Raw genomic sequence first — 21,326 nt, 5'->3', positions numbered from 1 at the left:
TCGTCGCCTGCTTTCGTACAACAAGGAAGTGGAGGGTATGTCACTGAAGGGAAACCTGCAACGAACGTGAAGCGCTAGTTTCCCCCTCCGAGGTAAGCCCCTGAGCAGCTATGGCGTGTTTGTTTGCAGTTGGATGTCTGCTGCTGCCACAGTTGTAGCGGTTTAGCTAGCAGTCTTTACAATGAATCGGAAGCTCGGCTATATTCACCTTGCTGTCTCCCACAGGATCAAAGGGCTACTCCGAGACGTTGGAGGCTCTCGTTTTTGCCTTTGTTAATGGTTTACAGATAACAGGGCGGTTTTGATATAGCTACAAATAGGAAGGGAAAATATCGCCAAATCTCACAGTCGGTGCATTAGCCCGTTTCTCATCAGTGTCCGAGTAAGCTTTGCCGGGGGCCGACGTGTTGAAACGCAAGACTGCCACACATCTGTTCGACCAACGCCAGTTGATCTAAACGCCAGTAGATCTGGAACACCGGAAGCACGTTCTCCTTTCTGGCTATATTAATTTCTTTCAAGGAAGCAGAAACGGTGACCGCGCTGTTAGGAGAGTTGTGCCTGTATAGTTGGATGTTAAAATGTCAGAAGATTGTTAAACCTATATCATGTGATATTGATGTCACTTGAGATTTGTGAGTGTTTTTGGTGATTGTGATTATGAAAGGCTAGTAACTAATCGAGATCTCGGAAGTGAAATACATTGATTGCTTTGTTGTAAGTGAAGATGCACTCCCATTTAAATATCGGTTTTCTGGGTTTTCCGATCACTCAAAAAAGTAGTCTGACATGTCATGACATGACTACTTTTTGCTTTCTGTTTCGGGAAATCGTCTCTCTGACGATTCTTTACAGACCTTTGCATCTTCATCAGCTTCATCTCATACATTCTGCATGCAGAGGTGGATGATGACAGTTCTCTGCATTGTTTTTCTTGCCCAGTTGAGGCACTGTATCCACTGTATCCTGAATCATCCCAGTGTGATGCGAGTGAATATTCTAATAACCACTTCTCGTGTTCTTGTCTTCCATATCTGGTAAAGCTAAGAGTCTTAAGTGCCATCTCCTTTTGGACCTGGCATTCTCGAGGCACCTTTCCTTTAAGAATTTTACCTGTGTGTTGGCAACGCCTGGCAGAGCCCCAAGTCTGTAAAATCTTCAACTCCCACCTCTGGCAGAACCTCGACAGCATTCTGGGGGGAGGCTGGGCACATGAAGACCTTGTTGTAGACCATGTTCTGCAACTCCTTTGCTGAGGCGGCTGCAAGGTGGTTGACCATCATGGTGGTAACCAACCCTTAACTAGAGGTCAAACCTGTAGTTCGAGGATTTCTAACATCTCTTTGAAGGGAGCAGTCAAGTTGGAGTCCTATTGGCTTTTCTCAGCCTGTAGGACTTAGGAAGCAGCTGACAGATACTGGCAGGCCAATTCCACTTCCACACCTGAAGCAAAAAACTCAGGCGTGGAAGGAGTTTGGGGAGGCCATGGAAAAAGAATTTCGGCCTGCCACAAAACTATTCTAGCAAACTGTCAAGTGACTATGGAAGGTAAAGCACGGTGTATGATGGGGGCGAGGTGTTGCTGACCTCAGGATACTGGGTGTCTGGCTTGTTACTACGAGTCATTTGATCCCTGTATAACCATTGCAGGAGCTTGGTCTGCATTGCCAGCAATAAGTCATACTCATTCTTGCACACGTGTTTTACTCTACCAGGGCTGTCCTGGTGTCCTGTTACAGAGTCTGTTCATAGTTTTTAGAGAAGCTTTTATGTGAGTATGTGAAGTGGATGATGATAATAATAATATAATAATGATCCATTAATATTGCCCAGCCCTAGTACAGAGTATTATTATATCGTTGAATGTTCAGCCACAGAAAAGGCTTGAAAATCGCCCTGTGACCTATCGCAAAAGTATTTTTTTATGATCAAACTAATAATTTTATAGGTCTACAATTTGCCAGTTTTCCTATTAAAAAGTGTATCATCACCCTTGAATTTTGTTCTGGAAAATCAGAGGTGGTCAAACTGGGAATTTTTGTGAAATTTGGTAAATTAATATGGAATGACCCACGTGTCCTCCTGAAGTCAAGTTGACCAACTCAGTGGACTGAATGGGCTCACACATACTCGTTAGCAGCTCAGAGTTTGTTTGTGAGGTAGTATGAAGCTGCGGACCACATCTGAATTAAGCTGTGCAGTAAAAACATGTCATATTGTAAACTAGGCTTTTTCTTGCCCTCTTAATATCTTTATTATTATTATTATTATTATTATTATTATTATTATTATTATTATTTATTATTAGCATTATCTCTTCTTCACTGTTCTATTCATCCTTTCAGACTGCTGACATCTTCCAACCAGCTCCATGGCTTTGTGGATCAGCTGACTGTAGTTTCTTTTGAAGATGGATATGAACAGAGACAGCAGGGCCATGTCTGCATGTACTTCATGATTTCCTTCAGCGCGAAGAGATTTGAATGCTGAGCCCTCATTAGCTGCCTGTTAGTGGGATTGTCCATACCTGTGTTCAAACATGGCTCCTGTTCCTCCAGGGGTCCGCCTGCTGGTGTCCTTTGACAGGGACCAATGGTGAGTTTAAATTGGACTGGCTGTCTAAAGGTGCTATTGACATTAAATTCTGACCAGATGTTGGTAACAACCCACCCAGTCCACAGATGTAAAGAAATCAAACCATAGATGGCCATAAATTATATGTAATAATGAGAAGTGGAACAGGGAAATAGTACAGAAACACATAAAGAAAGAAAGGTGCAAAAAGGCCTGGAAAGATTTTACCAGCTGAAATCTATCAGTAATTACAAAACTAACCTCTCACTTAGTGCAAATTAATATCAACTGGTTCAGTCCCAACTGGCGAGCTCTCATTACCAAGGTGTCACACAAGAAACATCTCATACTGGACAAAACCAATGGAGAGCTCCAGAAATATCTAGAACCAGCAGGCATGATTGTTTCAAAGAAAACAATAAGTAATGTCACATTTGCGGTGGGCTGTATGCAAGCTCACATACGTGACTGCACTGCTGAGGAAAAAGCATGTTGTGAACTACTGAGAGAACATAGTGTGGTCAGATGAGACTAAAATGAAACTAATAGCAACGCATGAGACAGTTTCCTCACACAGGAAGTGTGTTGAAGCTGTCATCACCAACAAAGGCTTTTGTATGAAGTATTAAATGCATTTCACTAAGCGTGAGTATTACATTATTACACATAATTTATGGACTTCTATGGTTGGATTTCTTTGCATGTGTGGATTGGATGGGTTGCTACCAACATTTAGTGATAATTTAATGTCAATAACATCTTTAGAGATATATTTACTTAGAAATTTGGTGACATATTCAATATTTATTTTACTCGCTGCATACGTTGAAACCGATCTTTCTGATCACCCTGTAAAGTTTACTGTACAAGGTCGAGCAGTCAGTTTCTGCCTCTTTGACGTAGTAGTTGGCCGTTGAGGCTGCAGCCGGCCAAGTGGCATTGTTGGAGCTGCGTCAGCAAAAATTCCCGGCAGGTAGTTTTACCTGTGCTTACACCTAGTTTCACATACCTGATGCTTTGTGTAGACTCGACTTTCAGGTTTCTGAAAATATGTTGGAATGTTTGTTATTTTTGGTTGTGATTGATTTATTTATAATATTTTTGTTGAAAAGATTTTTAAAAATCTTTCCATAATGCTGAATAAGCAGAACAGCAGTAACTTTGATCTCTTTCTTTCCTTTTCCTTTTTTTTCTTCTTTTCTTTTTTTAAGAGATCAGGATTTTTTTAAAGTAGGCTTTAAGTTGTTTGGGCTCATCTTTGGCCTGCATCCAGAAATATCATCTAAGTAGTTACGTTGGAATGAACAGGAACAAACCCATTTTTTGTTATCCTGACTTTGATTTAACAATTGATTTATTAACAAACGTGTTCAATAATTTTTCAGCAAAAGCAGGAGGGCACAGACTTCATAGGAAACATATCTTATTTAATGTTTCTGAAACATCCGAAGTTTTCTTTCTACTGCATGACAAATGCAGTAATAAGGTACACGTTTAAGACATTTGACCCTGTGTTTGGGTTTGTAAAGGTTTCATTAGTTACACTGTCTTCACTAAGCCTTTGAAAAGTTATAGTGGGATTTTGTTTTTTTACTTACTTGTGTGTTTATATAACTTAGATTAATTGTGCACTCCTCTGTGAACAGCTAGTGCGTTGGTCCCGGCCACCTATTATAAATGACCAATTTAGGGTAACACTGGTGATCACATTGATGTGACACTCCATGCGTTAAATGTAGGGGTCATTAATCATCAGAGCAGCTGGTAGGAAGCACAGCTGCTCTGCTCATCTACAAGGTTGAAACTGTCGGTGGAAGTGGTTGTTATTCACTTGAGCTACTTGTAATTCAGACTGCTGTGCACTGGATATATCTAGCTTTTATTATTTGAAGGAAAAAAAAGACAAATTGTTGCCCACTATGTTAGTTCAAGAATGAATCAGGTTTAAACATAGAAGTCATCTCATTTAAATGTAGCACACATTTTGGAGGAGTTGTTAGGTCTGTTGGTCCTAAACTTTGGGAGAAGCAACCTGTCACTGAGCAGACTCCTCGGGTTGTTTGCACTGAGAGAATTGCACATATTGCACATTGTTCAGTGTTTTGTTGCTACAATGATAATAATGATTCTGATTCTGTGGATACTTTCCAGACGCACTGTGATTCACATCAGGAACATTAATGTCTTATGTTACCCTTGAACATTTCTCTTCATACAGTTATCATCTTATATGTCTTAGTGAGACGTTTGCAGCCTAACACACCTGGTGGTTTGTGAGCACTTTGTATCTGTCAGGTTTCAAGCTGCTTTGTCAGATGATGGATTTGGTCACCCTGCTGTACCCAGGATGCACTGCTGCAACATACTAACCACATGCTGTCCAACTGCTGGATAAGAGTGTATCTAACTTTTTCTCGGCCCATTTTGAGTTTCTGCTGCACAGCCTGGTAAAGCCAACCATAGTCTGTACTGCGGGTCAAATGAAATGTGGATTTTGGGCACAGCCACACCTTCTCTCACGTCTTATTTGACTGCATTTGACTTTCTGTCTTGAGCCAGCCTCTGCTTAGAAATGACCTTACACTCAAGTCAGACGTGTGTGAGCAAAGACGAGCGTAAATATGACTGACGTAACGCAAACAGTAAAGTACACAATCCAGGTACAGGATATCAGGATTCTATTACAGGATGTAATAGAATTTGTTGGCTCCTCCTGCTTATTGTAACACATGATACATTTAATCAGTTGATGCCAGGTCTCTCTTGGAAATGAGATTTTTAATCTGCCTAAATATTTCACAGTACTTTTGCCTTTTTATTTACATATGTTGTAGCGTTGGTCAGCTAGGTTTGGGGCATCAAATCAGTTTGCAACATTTCCTTGTAGGGCCACAAAATGTCTGCAGTGAACCTTTGTGCATTTTACAGTTTGAGATGTGGACTTTCTTAGTAAAATAACATCTAAAAATACAACAACTGCAACAATGTTTAAACTTGGGCTGGGCGGTCGACTCCATAGGCTAATGCTAGATGACTGATACTGTTACTGCCGCCAATGACAGTCACCAGTCACCAGACTGGGCGAATAGATTCATGTATAACCATTAGAGTAGCACTTTCACTCTCCTCCACCACAAATGTAAGCACACTGCACACAGTGATGCCTGATTTACCGTTTCCATGATAACTTAACATAAGCTGACAAATATCATCCAACAGCTAATATAATAATAATAATATGTTATAACAATTACGTGTTCTTTATTGTATTGTAAATGTGCTCACTTATTAAGTCCATTTTTTTAAATTCACTCCAACCAGCCAGCTACTGTATACATGGTGTTTTTCAGCCTGTCCATCTCTAAGCGCACTGTACCCTTGTTCTTCAAACAGTCTATTATTAAACAAAGAAGAGAAATGGCCAAGTTACCTGCACCTCTCCACCCTCATCCCCAACAGTCTGAAGAAAGGTTTGATACTCTGCTCCTCCAGACCACATAGGCCAGATACTGAACTCCACATTGCCCCATCAAGGTGTGAGTTTGTTGGTAACAGCTAGAAAGCATTTAAGCACAAAATAAAGCACTGTGACACTGTTACTCTCACAGCAGGGGGCTGTGCTACATGAACACAGCCCCAACATCCTTTTGTTAAGTATAATTTCCCTGGGGGAATTCAAAGTTGTGAGTTTGGTGTCAGTTACATCTTTTTTGTAGCCCACTGTATCTGGGGTAGTGCAGATGACTCATAATTATGGACATCTCAAACCTGTGATCTCCATGTTATGAGCTCCCTCATTTCTCAGAGCTGCCTTCCTGTGTGCTCTCCCTTCAGGTACAGAGCTCTCACCTTCATCCTAACCTTCTTGCTCTACACCAGTTTCCACCTGTCCAGGAAACCAATTAGTATTGTCAAGGTAAGATATGGTATTCCAGAAACAGTACATGGCATTAATGATTGTACTAATAGGTGCTGCACTGTTGTGCGATGTTTGTACACTGCTCCAAAAGATTAAAAGAATACTTTGAAAAAATAGCAAATCTCAGATGTTTGTAGCAATTATTTATATGTCAAGACCTCCGTATACATATACACACACGGCCAAAATAAACTCATCATTCCAGTCTGTGCTCCATCACAGCTTGTTTACAGCCTTCGCTGGTTACGACCAGCTGGTGTACATTGTCCTAATAAACACCCGCAGCCTTGGGCTCTGTCCAAATCTCCCCCAAAGAAAAGAACAGGAGAAAGCTAAAAGAGGTAGCAAAGGAGCTTGATTTGTAATCCCAGTAAGAAAGAACACTGAACTGGAATGGATGCAGTCTGGACCCGGGACAAATTTATGAAAGAACTCAATGCAGAAAATCAACGGAGGTGGGACAAAGACTGAGTAGACGCTGAGTGGTGTGCTCTACAGCAGCGGTCCCCAACCTTCTTGGCATCACCGACCGGTTTAATGTCAGACAATATAGTCACGGACCGGCCTTTAAGGTGTTGCAGATAAATACAACAAAGTAAAATTATACTACCGAGACAAAAACGGTGGTATTCTGTAAATATAATAATAAACGTGAATTCACTGTGTAATAACTTTATTAGCAGCGTCCTCCTGAAATGCACCAACAACATTGAGAGTAACATCCTCCTCTCTGCCCCTTAATGCTCTCTGGTCGCTATGGTAACGCATAAATATTTCTTTCTCTACTGCGACCATCATGGAGTCAGGGAGAAAAGTTACCCAATCATACTAAAGACCCCTGTTTCTTCTTCCTGTGTTTTCTGTGTGGCTTAATGGTTTTGTGCTTACAGAGTGAGCTTCATAAGAACTGCTCAGCTGTCAGTGAAGCAGCCATCATTGCATCCAGCAGCAGCCAGCAGCCCTCCCTGCTATCTCTCCACACAGATGTCGACTGCGGCTGGAAACCTTTTGGTCTGTCTTATCTTGAGATGTTTTCATCTTTTTAGAATGTTTATAATGTTACAAGTTTACACTAAAGCATCATCAGCAGCAGGTTTCTTAATACTCATGCATGCAAAACAGAGATGAATGTGTCGAGCAATTAGTAAAAACTCGCAGATAAACAAAACCTGCTGTGCTGTCCTGAATTAAACACCTGTTCCCCATATTTACAGATAAAAGCAATTACAAACAGCTGCTGGGAGCCATGGACTACTCCTTTCTGTGTGCTTACGCAATTGGAATGTACTTGAGGTAAGATGGCAAGGTGTGGAGGAGGAAATGATTTTACACAGTAAACGTGAACTGGTGATGAAGAGAGAAGGCCGCAGCTGGCCAGTGGATTTGAATAAGGCACCTTCTTGCTATGAGGCAGCAATACTAACCATCTGCCACCCGCCGTTATTAGTTGGATTATTAAACTTTTTTTCTCTCAGTAACTCTCAAATATTTAAACTACTTTATGTGCTGAAATGTGTGATGGTTAATATGATGTCATCACTGTGCATCCATCTAGCGGCATTATCGGGGAGCGCCTGCCCATTCGTCTGTACCTCACAGTGGGCATGCTGGCCAGCGGTGTGTTCACTTGCCTATTCGGGCTTGGCTACATCTACAACATCCACAACCTGAGCTTCTATATATTTGTCCAGGTGAGGTGCAGGATGATCATTTTATAGGATGATATGTTCATTTACACCGCTCAAAAAATTAAAGTAACACGTTAACACACATCAGAGCTCAATAGTAAAGAAAAAGAACATCAGATATGTCTGTACTGATATAGACTGGGTATGAATAGGAATTAAAAGACTTCGTTTGATGAAAATGACAATTATAAACCTACAGAGGGATAAATTTAAAGAAACAATGAAAGTGAAAAAAGTGTAAAAATAATGTGGCAGGCTAGTCCACATCAAGGCCTGCTCCTAATGAAGCAGTGGGTGATATCCTGGGCATCTCATGCCAGATGTGGACCTCACTGTCAGCAGCACTGAGCTGCTGGACGGTGAGGTACAACCTCACATGACACTGACTTGGCTCAGAGACATTACTACGACTCCTACTTTTACAAGGACTCTCCAGCACACATAGGAGTGTAAGTGGATATGCACACGAAAATGCACAATGACAGGTTTATGTAGCAATAAACTTGCCATTGTGTATGTTTATACAGAGGAAGTGCACATGTGACCCTGTAAGGAATGCATAACAACAAACTGTTCTGCACAGTGATTCACCTTCTTGTCATTTTGCAGGTGGCCAATGGCTTGGTTCAGACCGCTGGTTGGCCTAGTGTAGTGACCTGTATCGGCAACTGGTTTGGAAAGGGAAGGTAATGTTTAAGAATTCCTGGCTGTATAATGCACACTGGCTGTTAGCAGAACAAAAGAAATAAAAAGTTGGACTTTATGACCGAACAAGATCCATCCATCTATTTTCTTCCACTTAGCCAGGGGAACTCACATTAGCATGTCAGTGAAGAGATATAATCTCTCCAGCATGTCCTGGGTATACCCTGAGGCCTCTTCCCAGTATGACATGCCTGGAACCCCTAACTCAGAAGGCATCCCAGTCAGATGCCCAAACCACCTTAACTTTCCATGTGGAGGAGAGCAGCTCTACTCTGAGCCCCTCGAACTGCTGCGCTCTTCACCCTGTCTCTAAGGGAGAAGCCAGCCACCCTTCAGAGAAAGCTCATTTCAGCTCATCTGCACAGCTGAAAAGAGCAGAAATATCTGTCCATAGGAGTTAAATAGCAATTGATCTTTGAATACATGTCCTTACTTTAGTCATGTCTTAACTGCTTCAACTGTGGGGGCATTCGGAGGGTAAAACTCTTTCCAAATATCCTGGGATTTCCTTACCTGGAAAGTTCAGCATGCATCAAAAAAAAAAACCAAACAACTGCCCAAATACTTGTGGAGCAGACTGTGTCTCTGTCAGCGTCAGCACTGTATGAACCGAAGGTCTCTGTTTCTGAGTCAGGCGTGGACTCATCATGGGGCTGTGGAACTCTCACACTTCAGTGGGAAACATCTTGGGCTCTCTGATTGCCGGCTACTGGGTCTCCTCCAACTGGGGCATGTCCTTCATCGTACCAGGGCTCATCATCATCATCATGGGCGTGGTTTGCTTTCTCTTTCTCATTGAGCGTAAGTACAGCTTCATCATGTTTTTCTGATGAGTGTTATAAGGAGTTTCTTGTTTTTCTAAGCGCACACATTCATTGCTCAAAGAATGCTTGCTATCAAATGAAATGAATGCATTTAGATTCAGTTAGCTGAGGCAGGCTGCTTCCTGTGATTGTCTTTTCAGTACGTTGGCTCTTTGAAGAATGGACTTTATAGCTGTAAATGGATTATGTTGTATTAACCTGATGGCACTGTTTTCATTCTTCAGATCCTAATGACCTAAAAAACATCTATACACAAAATTCATCTCTAGGCAAGACTGTAAGTACACAATTTTTGTTTGTTTTAATTTCTTATAATGAAGACTAGTTTGGTTCATTAAGCATGAATAATATTTCAGTGTAATATTAACTCTGTCATTTATAATTAAATGTGGAAATGAAGGAAAAAGTATTTTATTTTTATTTGCATTATCAATCAGCAGCCCTGTTTAGCTGTGAATGTCTCTCTTTGATTAGGTCCCAAGCAAGAGTTGGAATGGAGTGAACGGACACACAGAGGTGTATCTACAGTACAAGGACAACAAAAATCAGGTGTGTCTCACAGTTTAACTTAAAACTGAGATTATTTACTGTACTTACTGTAAGGCCACGCCTTATTCCATCACACATCACATGGTCATGATGGATAACCAATCCTACGCACGCACCACTGAACTAATCACCAAGTATGTTGTGTGTGTGGACTGCATGTACTGTATTTCCAAACATCTATCATCGATCAGACTAGAAGATTACAAGATTATAAGCTTGTAATCTTTTTTGCTTTACTCTAGAACAAAATCAGCCTTCTGTCCATGTTCAAATAAAACTTTAATACTTTGTCAGTGAAAAGTTTCTAAGTGGCACATTTCAGACTGTTGAACAATAAACTGTACAGGCCACATTTTGGAAGCAAGAAATGAATTTCATGTGTGCATCTAATAGGACCGATTGTCATGCAGCACCACAGAAACATGTTCTATTATGTCATTGTAATCCATTCAGGTCTGCTATTATTACAAGGATAGTATTCAAAACAGGAAGGTCAGTTCTTCAGAGATCTCTGCTGGTGGTCAGAGCTTTGGATGCTGGGTGAAATCACTGCTAGGCTGAATCCAAATGTCTGGACATAAGGAATGACTGGAGCGCTGAAGAATGCTCAGGGTGAACTCGTGTTTTAACCACTCTACTAAGGAGGCAGAAAGGGTCAGCATTAAAGGTGATGGGGGGTTGCAGTCAAGCACACTCTGACTGCAACAAGGAGCTCTGACTGATGACCATGATTTTTTTTAGTATTAATGTAAGGAGATGTTTGAATTTAAATATAGTACTTATCCACATCTGTACAGTGTCATCAAAGCGAGTCCTACCCTGCAGAGCACAGTGTGTCTGCACAGACTTAGTTTTAGAAAGCAAGTCTGCAAATATGAGAAAAATCAGGACATTCGGATTCAGCCGCAGGGTTTCTATTTTTCTCCTTTTTTTTTCTCCTTGTTTGGAAGGTAGTTGGGCGAGGTTTTCCAGCTCCTGTTCTCTCAAAACTTATCAGTGGGAGTTTTATCCTTAGGTCCTTTACATGAATGCACTGCTGGCAAACATCTACAGTATAACACCAAACTGCTGACATAATCGTACAGTTATACTTCACATACATGGTGACACGACGTGTGTTGGTCTGTACCATCTGAAGGGGAGAAATATTCCTTGGTTATTTAATTAGAAAGGAGAATTTTTCAATAATTGGTCTTAAATTGCAGGTTGACTAAGTTCACTCTTTTCCATTTATTTATTTATTTTTGTAATTTTATTTATGAAACAAAAGTCCAGTCTAAGTACTGTCAGTGCTGACCCCTCGGGGTCCCCTTTGTTCTTCAGCTGTCCGGTGGTCTGGGTATGGGTACAGATCTTTGCTCTGCTCTCTCCCTCAGAGCTACGACACAGAGCTCCTGTTGCCTAGAGAGAGCGAGCGCATCCCCATGCAGCCGGTTGTGGTGGTGAAGAGTGAGTCGGAGCCGTCTGCCATCAGCTTCATGGGAGCGCTACGGATACCTGTAAGTCACACGTGCGAACCTGTGTCCATCACCTGCGTCACTCTGATGCTTTCACTGCAACAAAGTCTGACCAAGTCTCCTATCAGGCAAAAGTCTTGTGATGTTGTTTTAAGAGTGATGCTCTAAGTAAGAGCAGGATGTGTAAGATTGTTGTGTAAGTGCTTTAAGATAGAAAATCAATTCAGAAGAATCATCTTGTTTAGTTGCTCTGGTTTTTAGATCTTTTCTCTCAAAGTGAGAAAGAAACAACACTGAAAGGCTTATATTTGGACAGCTTTTGGAGCGATTAGCTTGCAGTTATCTGAGTTGCAAGCTGAGGCAGATCTAACGTAACTTATGAAGTAAGTCTGATTACTGTGTGCGTTTGTTTGTCTGCAGGGAGTGGTGGAGTTCTCTCTGTGTCTGCTGTTTGCTAAGCTGGTCAGCTATACTTTCCTCTTCTGGCTGCCGCTCTACATCACCAAAGCAGGTGAGGAGCAAATAGAAACCCGTCAGGCACGACTTCATGCATAGATTTTGACTGTGGATTAAAAAAACAGATTACATTGACAGACGTCCAATATGTCAAAATTTATACATTGGCTATCTGAAGCAGGACACTGAATTATGGTTAAATTGGCAAAAAAAAAAATCTGCAAAAATATTGGCCAACTGAGAGACTGGAGTAGTGTTTACAGCCGTATTGATCCTGTCAAAAAACATGACATCAGTCAACAGAAACATTTGAACTTCATTTATTGTCATTGTACAGTGAAATTAGCCAACAAGACCACAAAGGTGCAAGAAAGTGACAAGTTTAAAAACAACAATATAAAAAAAACACTATTTACACAATGTATAAGATACAAGAACATTGTGAGGGCGTAGATAAGGCATCATTTAACAAGTAAGGGTGAAGGAGCTCTAGTCATTAAGATGGTGAAACTGTTGGGTAGGATGATAATTGCACATCTGCCAGCATATTGCACAGGACACACACAGCTGCAACAGAATGACTGTAAGGGAGGAGTCTGCTCAGCCACACACACACACACACACACACACACACACACACACACACACACACACACACACACACACACATTACCATAAGTTCAAAGTTTGGCTACTGTGCTGCAATTTAATACATACTAGATGTGTTGTTAAAAACAATAGGTCATACTGATAATGTCCTGTAGGTGTGAGAGCAGACAGTCAGCCAGGTCCTTACATAAACTGAACAGTTTTTATGAGCCTGGTTTGGTCAACAAAGGCCAGTTCACACTGGAAAAAGAGAAATCTATAGGACTGTGTGAAGATGGATTCATTTTGGTTTCTTTGGGTGCTGCTTGAAACTTGTTTTTGTTACTCAACGACCAATGAGCTTATGAATGGGCAAGGCATTAAAACCCTCCACAGCTGTTAAGACTCGTCCCAGAGTGTTGGTCAGTGAAACAAGATTAAGTTGTTCTGAAGATGAATGCAAGCCTCCTCGACTTCTCATTGTTTGTGCAGTACAGCCAGCAGTGGCAACAAAACGTTCTTTCAGTCCTTAAACATGTGAACTGTGGTGGACCTTGAGCTTCATGAGTTACTGTGACCTTCTGGTTTCATTTGTAATTAATCCACAGAAACATTGTCAGCATGTAATATAACATAGTTAAAGACTTTTCTATTGTCTGTTTGTAATGTAGTAACTGGGTTATGTAGATATAAAACCAGTATGTTAAACTGAAAGAGGCTGATACAGAGTGTGGCAGAGTTGGACAGGCTTCTCACAGATCACGGAGCAGATGTTTTGTCCTCAGGATATTCTACAGTGAGCAGTCCACTCATGTGTCAGACTGTCAGCAGACTGCTGAAGAAGGAGAACTGACATAATAGACTCTGTGTTTGTGTGTTTCAGCTCACCTGGATGCCAAAAAGGCTGGAGATCTGTCCACACTGTTTGATGTGGGAGGAATTGTGGGTATGTGCTGTTTGTGTGTGCTCGTCTGTCCCAGTGGACCTTCAGCCTCACTGTTTAGCAATGCTTGGGGACAAAATTGATGTCCCAAAGTTAGAGACTGTGTTTGTTTTTGTGATCTAGAAAATGAAGCCATGCAGTTTACAGAGCAAAAGAACAGAGGGACATTTTCCCGTAGACATGCACACTGTGCATACACAGAAAGAGTCTCTCCCTGCTGGCCTTCAGACAGAATGCAGGTTTAAAATCTATTCAGCTTCACTTTTCAGACCTGGAAGCTTCGTGCATGCTTTGCATGTCTGTGGTTTTTGGTCTGTGATAATTAACCCTGATAGAGACCAGCTGTCAGGGTTTATGAAGCAATGTACAACATGATCACCATGAAGTATTATGATGATTAACGACTGAATGTGTCTTTCTGTCGTATAGGGGGCGTCTTAGCAGGTGTGATCTCTGATAAATTGGGGAAGCGAGCCACCACCTGTGCAGTCATGTTACTGCTAGCTGCTCCTACAGTAAGTCTTCACTGTACTGCAACAGTCAGGAAACATCGTCCACTGTGTGCTGCAAGACTGTGAAAACACTCTTTGATTATGAAGCCTGCACAGGGGAGATTAGACCAGGTTTTTGGCTCCCCCTGCTGTGCAGCACTTGACACAGTCACTTCATTAGGTGGTGCAGGTTGGCTCCGTTTTGCCTTCAGAACTACCGCGATTCTTCATTTCATAGGTGCTCAAAACATTCTTCAGTTGTTGGCTGATTGTCTAGAAAGTATATTTTCTGTCCCAGTACATCCTGAAGGCACACTGTCAGGTGGAGATCTGGTGACTGCAGAGACCCTTTGAGCACAGTGAACTCACTTCACATGTGAAAAAACTAGCAGACAGAAACTGTCTCAAAATACCAAGTCTGTGCAGTTTTTTGTTGTCCAAACTTTGGACAGTAAATGTAGCCTCAGTTTACTGCTGAGAGGAGTGACCCCCATCTGACATCAGCCATCATCAGCGCCGAGCAGCCAACAACCACGCTACGTTCACAGACACTTATATCACCTCTTTTCCCTTTCTGATGCTCAGTTTAAACATCAGCATCTTGACCTTGTCTACATCCCTAAATTGAGTTACTGCCATGTGATTGGCTGTGTATTTGCGTTAACTTGTTGAACAAGTGTCCCCTATAAAGTGTCCAGTGAGTATAATTGCTGAGGAGCAAAGATTACAACACATTTCATGCTATTTTTTATAGTAAAAGGCTTACATGTAAGAGTACGAGGTGATATTAGACACGTAAGTGTTAACTGTCCTGTTTTATTCTTTTCCTGCAGCTTTACGGCTTCTCCATGATCAGTGAGTTTGGTTTGGGGCCAATGATTGGTAAGAACCAGCTAGCACTGAATGATAGTTAATCAGTAGGTCTGGAACAATTTTCTGTTCCTTAATTGTAATATATGTAAATGAAAGGATAAAGGCATGTTAGCATATGCTTCAGTAGTATGGCTCTGCAGTAAAAGGTTCAAAAGCGGCCTGCAGTCCAGACCTGTCATGTGTTGTTTGTTCAAACAGAAGCCAATCAAATTCCTCTCATACTGCAGGCTTACTCCTGGTTCCCAGGTTACTTAATGGGAGGCAGAGCCTGCAGCTTTCTGGCCTCCTTCTGTGGAACCAGCACCCACTTTGATTCACGAGTTGGACAATAAATAAATTCATATCAGCACTAGAGTTAGCTCCCCCTTTGTTTCCAGGTGCTGAGGTCCGTACAAATTTAGTCACATGAGCTGGTTGCATTTATTACAGTAGGTTATCAGTCAGCGATTGAATGTCCAATCAAATCTAAATAAACACAAGTGACTTGTTTACTGTGGCATAAATGATGACTCTTGGTTATTCCCTCTGAGCTGCTGATGGTCAAGGGAAGTTGGCATTATGGGATACAATGTAGTGCCTTCAGAGCAATATCAGCTCACATTTACTGTAATTACATGAACACACATTCTAATGAAGAGAAGTGCACATGCTAGTAAGACACTACCGGCAGGTTTGTGGAGGACACAAACACCTCAGCCTGCATGCATTTGTTTCCAGCAGTAAGATTTCAGTGGCTGCAGAATTTCCATTCCTTACAACCAGGATAAAACGTCCTTAATCTGTGTGCTTCAGGGATGCTGTTAGTGTGCGGAGGTCTAGTGAATGGACCGTATGCGCTCATCACAACTGCAGTGTCTGCTGATTTGGTAAGGATGTTTAACACTACTGTAATTCCAGTGTGATTGTGTTTGTAAATCATCATTTATTTCATTTTAAAATCACCTTTCTCCCCTTGTCGTCTTTTCCTCTGCCCCCCTTTTTTCTATTTGGCTGTAGGGCACCCACAAGAGCCTGAAAGGCAACGCCAGAGCACTGTCTACAGTCACAGCCATCATTGATGGCACAGGATCTGTAGGTCAGTACTGCTGCTCAGCTTATGTTTACGGCTTGTTTGGATGAGAATGAGGGGTCTTATTAGGGTCCTATTAGTGATATGTATGATAGTAATAATTGTTAATAATTACATTTAACAAGTGCATGAATCCTCAGCCAAGAATTGATTTTAAATTTGTGTACAATGTAGTAGTAGTTCAGAGTAATGAGGGCATCTCATTGGCTCAGGCTAAACAACGAAGCTCTGGCTTTGTTGGATTTGATGATTATAAACAATACAAATATCAGTTTAGTTACCATTTAATGATGATTACATTAGCATGCCTTGTGTTATTTTTACTCATTTATAATCATCCCATGTAGAAATGTGAAGAGAGGATTCATGTACACGAATAATCTTGTTCATGTTTGTGATGTCAGGCGCAGCACTCGGCCCGCTGTTAGCTGGACTGCTGTCTGCAGGCGGCTGGGATCAGGTCTTCTACATGCTGATGACTGCTGACTTTCTTGCTCTGTTGGTAAGGCCTTTAACTTGCATCATATAAGAAGATTACAAAATGACAAAACGAAAGCAGAAAATTTGCACCTATGTGCACATTAGCACAGAATACTGGCCTCTTTGAACACACTGATAGTTTTCCAGCTCTTTGGTTCAGTCACTGCTGCTGTAAAGGTTTTTTGTAACAACAAGCAGCTGTTTTCAGAAAATCAGTCACTACCTGCTCAGCAGCAAAGAGCAGACAGATGCAGAGACCAGCTGGTGAAGCAGTGAAAAGTCAGATATTTAGCTCAGGAGCTGGAGTCGAGAAAACTAAGACAATGTTGTGTTTTTACCCTTGTTTCTGATGAATAAAATGAACTGAATGACGAGTGGTCTTGCTTGCTATAGAAAAACAGATGCTCATACTAATGTGTAACCTTGCAGCTTTTGCTACGGCTCGTGACAAAGGAGCTGGCCTCATCTAAATCCCATCCTATCTCCACTGTAGAGTAAGTCCTCCTGTTATCTCGATCATGATTATACTCAGCCTGACTGCTGCTTTTGGTGCTGTACTGTAATTCTTGTGTATCTGCATTAATTTGATGTTCAAATGTTGGGCTGCTGTTTTTTTTTGTTTTGTTTTTATAACAAAACAGTTATAATACACTTAGAAGTACTTCAATGTTTATATTATATCTTTCAAACATGCAGATAATAAAGTTGAATTCTACTCATATGGATTAAATACAACATGATGAGTGTGAACACTGGCTTTGCCCCCAAAAATAAATAGGCTTAATCTACGATCACTATGATCTTTTTTTAGTTTACAATCAGAATCGCTCACATGGAGAAAACAATGCTTCTGATTGTGTTGGTAGTCACATGACTCAAAGCCATCATGGAGCTTCATTCCACTCATTGTAGCTAATGTAGTATCAGTGGGCAAAGATGACAGATGGTAATGAATGTAAAATGTCTACAACAATCAGATGTAAAACTCTGTTTTAACAACGAAAGAGAGCCGCAGATTAAGAATAACTAAGGATTAAATGCAGCGTGGGACACCAGTGCATCATGGGAAGCCCTACCAGACTAGGTCCATTCCAGTGTTGCTACAGGAGTGATCGGGTCACCTGATCCAGCCCAAACTATATGCTTTATCAAAAAGGGAATTTTTAAGCTTAATCTTAAAAGTAGTGAGGAGAGGGGTTTGAAAGCCGAAGACTCTCCATCCAGTTCTACTTTTAAATTTCCTGGGAACCCCAAGTAAGCCTGCAGTCTGAGAGTGAAGTGCTCTACTGGGGTGATATGGTCGTATGAGGTCTTTAAGATAAGTCTGGGCCTGAATATTCAAGAGCTTATATGTCCAGGTTTCTTAGGCAGTCACTGTATTACTGCATGTTTAAACTACAGCAGAGGACAGACTGATGTTTATAATGGCAAGAACAGACTGCCTTATACTAGGCTGAATTTCTTTTTAAAAAATCAGGGATGAGGGGAATATGAGGGCTTAAAATGGGAAACCACATCCTCTAAGAGGGACAAAGTCACAAACTCAACCTGAGTAAAGGCAGCAGCACAGAGGGGTCAGGAGAGCTGTGATAAGAGCCCTGGTGGTGACAGCCTTTTAATAAAAACGCTCAGGAAATTATTGCATATATCAGGAGAAGCTTAAACAGACATGCTGTGGAGCATTAAGGACAGAGTCAGTAGTGTTAAATGACACATGTGAGTTATGGCCTTTGGAGGAAATGACATTTGCAAAATATTTCTTTTTTGGCTTTTTGATAGCGTTGCAGTAATGACACCGGCAGTCTTTTAAAATGTAAAACGACACCTGCAGTTTAATCTTTCCTATCTGCGCTGTGCTCTGCGACATTTCCTCCTGACAGCATGAGTCATTAAACCAAGGCTCAGGTTTAGCTTTAGCTGTCTGGTTTTTAAATGGAGCTGCAGAGTCCACGATGGTTTGACAGCAAGAATAAAACCAGGAACTAAACTCCTTTCAGTCAGAATGGCCACAGAGCTGATTGAAAACAGCAGAAAACAAAAAAGGGAGATAATAACCTGAAGGCCAAACAGGAGCACAACATGTAACTGCAGCATGTGTAAAACCAACAGGCCTGCCTGTGACCAACATATCCATGCTCATAGAGCCGGTACAGAGTGTACCAGATTTAAAAAGTCAGTGAAGCACAGAAAGTTCTTTATGAAGTTCTTATTGGGGGGGGGGGGGGCATGTTTCAGTCACACACAAAACATCGAGATCATGGGAACTGAAAAAGTCCAGAAGAATAAAAGTTTTCCTTACTAGTGATCTGGTGTTCACCAGGCAGGAGCTGGAGCTTTGGCTTCGGAAAGCTGAGAGACCCGGTGCAGCAATCTCAGGTTTCAGAGATATTCTCGTGCAGGTTTAGCCAGAGCATAGCCGGCAGGGCCGGAGAGTTCATTACAGCTGATCATGGGTACCAGGCAGGTATCAACAGAATCCGGGAAATGGAGAGGCACAAAACAATCTTTGGAGCCATCCATGTGCTGGTCAGACAACAGCAGAATCATACCTCAGGGAAAACCTCACCTTTACCTGTTGAGTGCTCAATATATAAACACAAGCAATCTGTGTGAGTGGCAGAAGAGCAGCCACACACACCGACATCATCTTAATATCACTAGTGGAGAATGAAAATGGCAGACATGTCTTCAGTTAGACATGCCGAATATCCAGTTGTGGCCAAAAGTTTTGAGAATGACGCAGATGTTGGGTTTCACAAAGTTTGCTGGGATGAGTTTGAGTTCAGTCTAATAACAGATAAAATGATGCGTTTCAGCGGTCGTTTTCATTATCTACATGCATGTTAGAGTCACCCACAATAATCATTTTAAAATGATTTGAAACTCTGAGTAAGAACCAGGTGGACGATGGATTACAGCAAATAAAACAGTTTTTCCAATTTTCTGACTAAGATGCACAAACTAAGTGTCAGGCTTTCAAAAGATTTAAAACTCTGTGTGTTTGGTTGGTTCAGGAGGTTTACACAAGAACTGCACATCTGAAATAACTCAGACATAATTTAAAATTATGTTGCTGATGTCTCTGTGCCAAATTCTTCTATGGTCTTGTAAGATTATGGAAGACCAGCACCAGACATGTTACACATTAAAGATCTTATTCTCTTTATTTTTCTTATTTTTTTTGTGTGTGTGTTTGGTTGAGCTTATACTTGAGTTTCTTAAAAACCAGTCCAAACTTGGTTCATGACTGGAATATTCTTGTCCTTGTACGACTACAGTCAGTGATCGACTATGTGTTCTATCTCGGGGCTGAATGTGAACATAACATGTGCAGATTGATTTATTTCCTAAAAACAAACCAGCTGTAATGTTCCCTCGTGGGCAGGAAGTTCACTGGTGTTGACTGTAAAGCTTAATGACTCAACTTATCAACACAGCGTTAATGTTTGTCTCTTATTCACAGGTTGAAGGAACACTGAGCACTTTGATTGCACTGCGTACACACCTACACGCAGAGTGCAATGAAACCACTTAAGGTTGATATGGATTGTGACTGGACTGCCCTGACAGATGAAACTGATTGTTAATAAACCAGCGTGTATGCTTGTGTGCGCCTACAATCATGCTGCAGTGCTTTACTGATGAAGAGCTATGACTGAAGCTGTAGCTGCTGCGCTGAGCAAGCAGCGCGGCACACAGTTTAAAAGTCTCATGTGCACTTACTGTACTTGCTTAACTTCCCAATGTCCCTCTTAGCCCTTGAATTCAGTTTGAACTTGATGACTGGTATGTCTTGCTGCTCACTTGTATGTTGGAACTTTTTCAACCTTACCTGTCCAGTTAATTTAAGGGGCTATTTGTAATTGTGTGCCTTTTACAGTGGTACCTAGCTTTGATAGTTGTTTTTTAAAGTTATCAATCACAGAATTAAGAAGAGCTTCATCAAAGCTGGGGTCGTTGCCGGGACTAAAAAAACGTCAGACCTGCTACAAAAACAGCAAGCATGCAGTTTTTACACTTTACTTTCTGTGTAGTTCTGTAGCAAATATACAGAAAACATACATGATAGAGTCTCAGGTAACACTGTACTCGCCCAGGACTTCATGATAAATAGCACTTTAACGATTGTAGTTCTGCCAATTAGAACCACTAAAACTGGAAACACCACAGGTTGCTAGGTCTCTGTGTCCTTACTGTCTTTTTTGTATGAATAGTGTTTTATATTGTTGGTGTTTGTATTGGCAAAATTTTCATACAGTTCATTTATTTGGTGCCATGTGAGCTGTCTGTCAAAGTTTGAGGCTTATGAGGAGGACTGATATTTTTATTTTTATTGTTGTACTGGGATAAATTCATATACCTCTACCCAAAACCTGGACAGAACCACTTCTTAATATCGTGCCTAGAGCTGTTAACTTTTTTTGAAATTAAATTTAATCAGATAGCAGTCATCTAGAAACGGTGATGCAGAACTAATTCCATCATATCTGTTGAAGAGAAGAAGGAAAACAAAGACCACCTCGTTGAACCAAAGAGATGATGGGATTGGTTTAGTTTACATGTGTATTTATTTTGAAAATCATTTTTGTTTCCTTTTCCATTGTCCTGTGGTAGTCTGTGATTTAGTAATAAAATGAATGTAGCTGATCTCTCTCTCTCTCTCTTTCTCTCTCTATACACACACACATCTGTGTGGTGATTTGGGGGGGG

General features: G+C 41.2%; 1 protein-coding gene across 1 annotated transcript; it reads left to right on the top strand.

The window, feature by feature from the left end:
* The first annotated feature begins 27 nt into the window (after positions 1-27).
* slc37a1 (solute carrier family 37 member 1) lies at positions 28-20,997 on the top strand. The gene is made up of 20 exons (XM_085373955.1): positions 28-92; positions 2,346-2,595; positions 6,409-6,490; positions 7,384-7,504; positions 7,708-7,786; positions 8,049-8,184; positions 8,791-8,867; positions 9,521-9,687; positions 9,935-9,987; positions 10,185-10,259; positions 11,636-11,758; positions 12,137-12,227; positions 13,644-13,706; positions 14,133-14,218; positions 15,028-15,076; positions 15,860-15,933; positions 16,064-16,142; positions 16,541-16,638; positions 17,046-17,110; positions 20,080-20,997. Exons 2-20 carry the CDS (start codon positions 2,540-2,542, stop codon positions 20,093-20,095), a joined length of 1,590 nt encoding a protein of 529 aa, XP_085230081.1. The 5' UTR covers positions 28-92; positions 2,346-2,539; the 3' UTR covers positions 20,096-20,997.
* The last annotated feature ends 329 nt before the right edge of the window (positions 20,998-21,326 follow it).

The sequence above is a fragment of the Diplotaxodon limnothrissa genome, linkage group LG16, assembly GCF_057381915.1.
Source record: "Diplotaxodon limnothrissa isolate DT_005_m linkage group LG16, D_limnothrissa_male_GT1.1, whole genome shotgun sequence".
NCBI classification, from domain to species: Eukaryota; Metazoa; Chordata; class Actinopteri; order Cichliformes; family Cichlidae; genus Diplotaxodon; species Diplotaxodon limnothrissa.
This window is presented reverse-complemented; position numbering and strand designations above follow the sequence as displayed.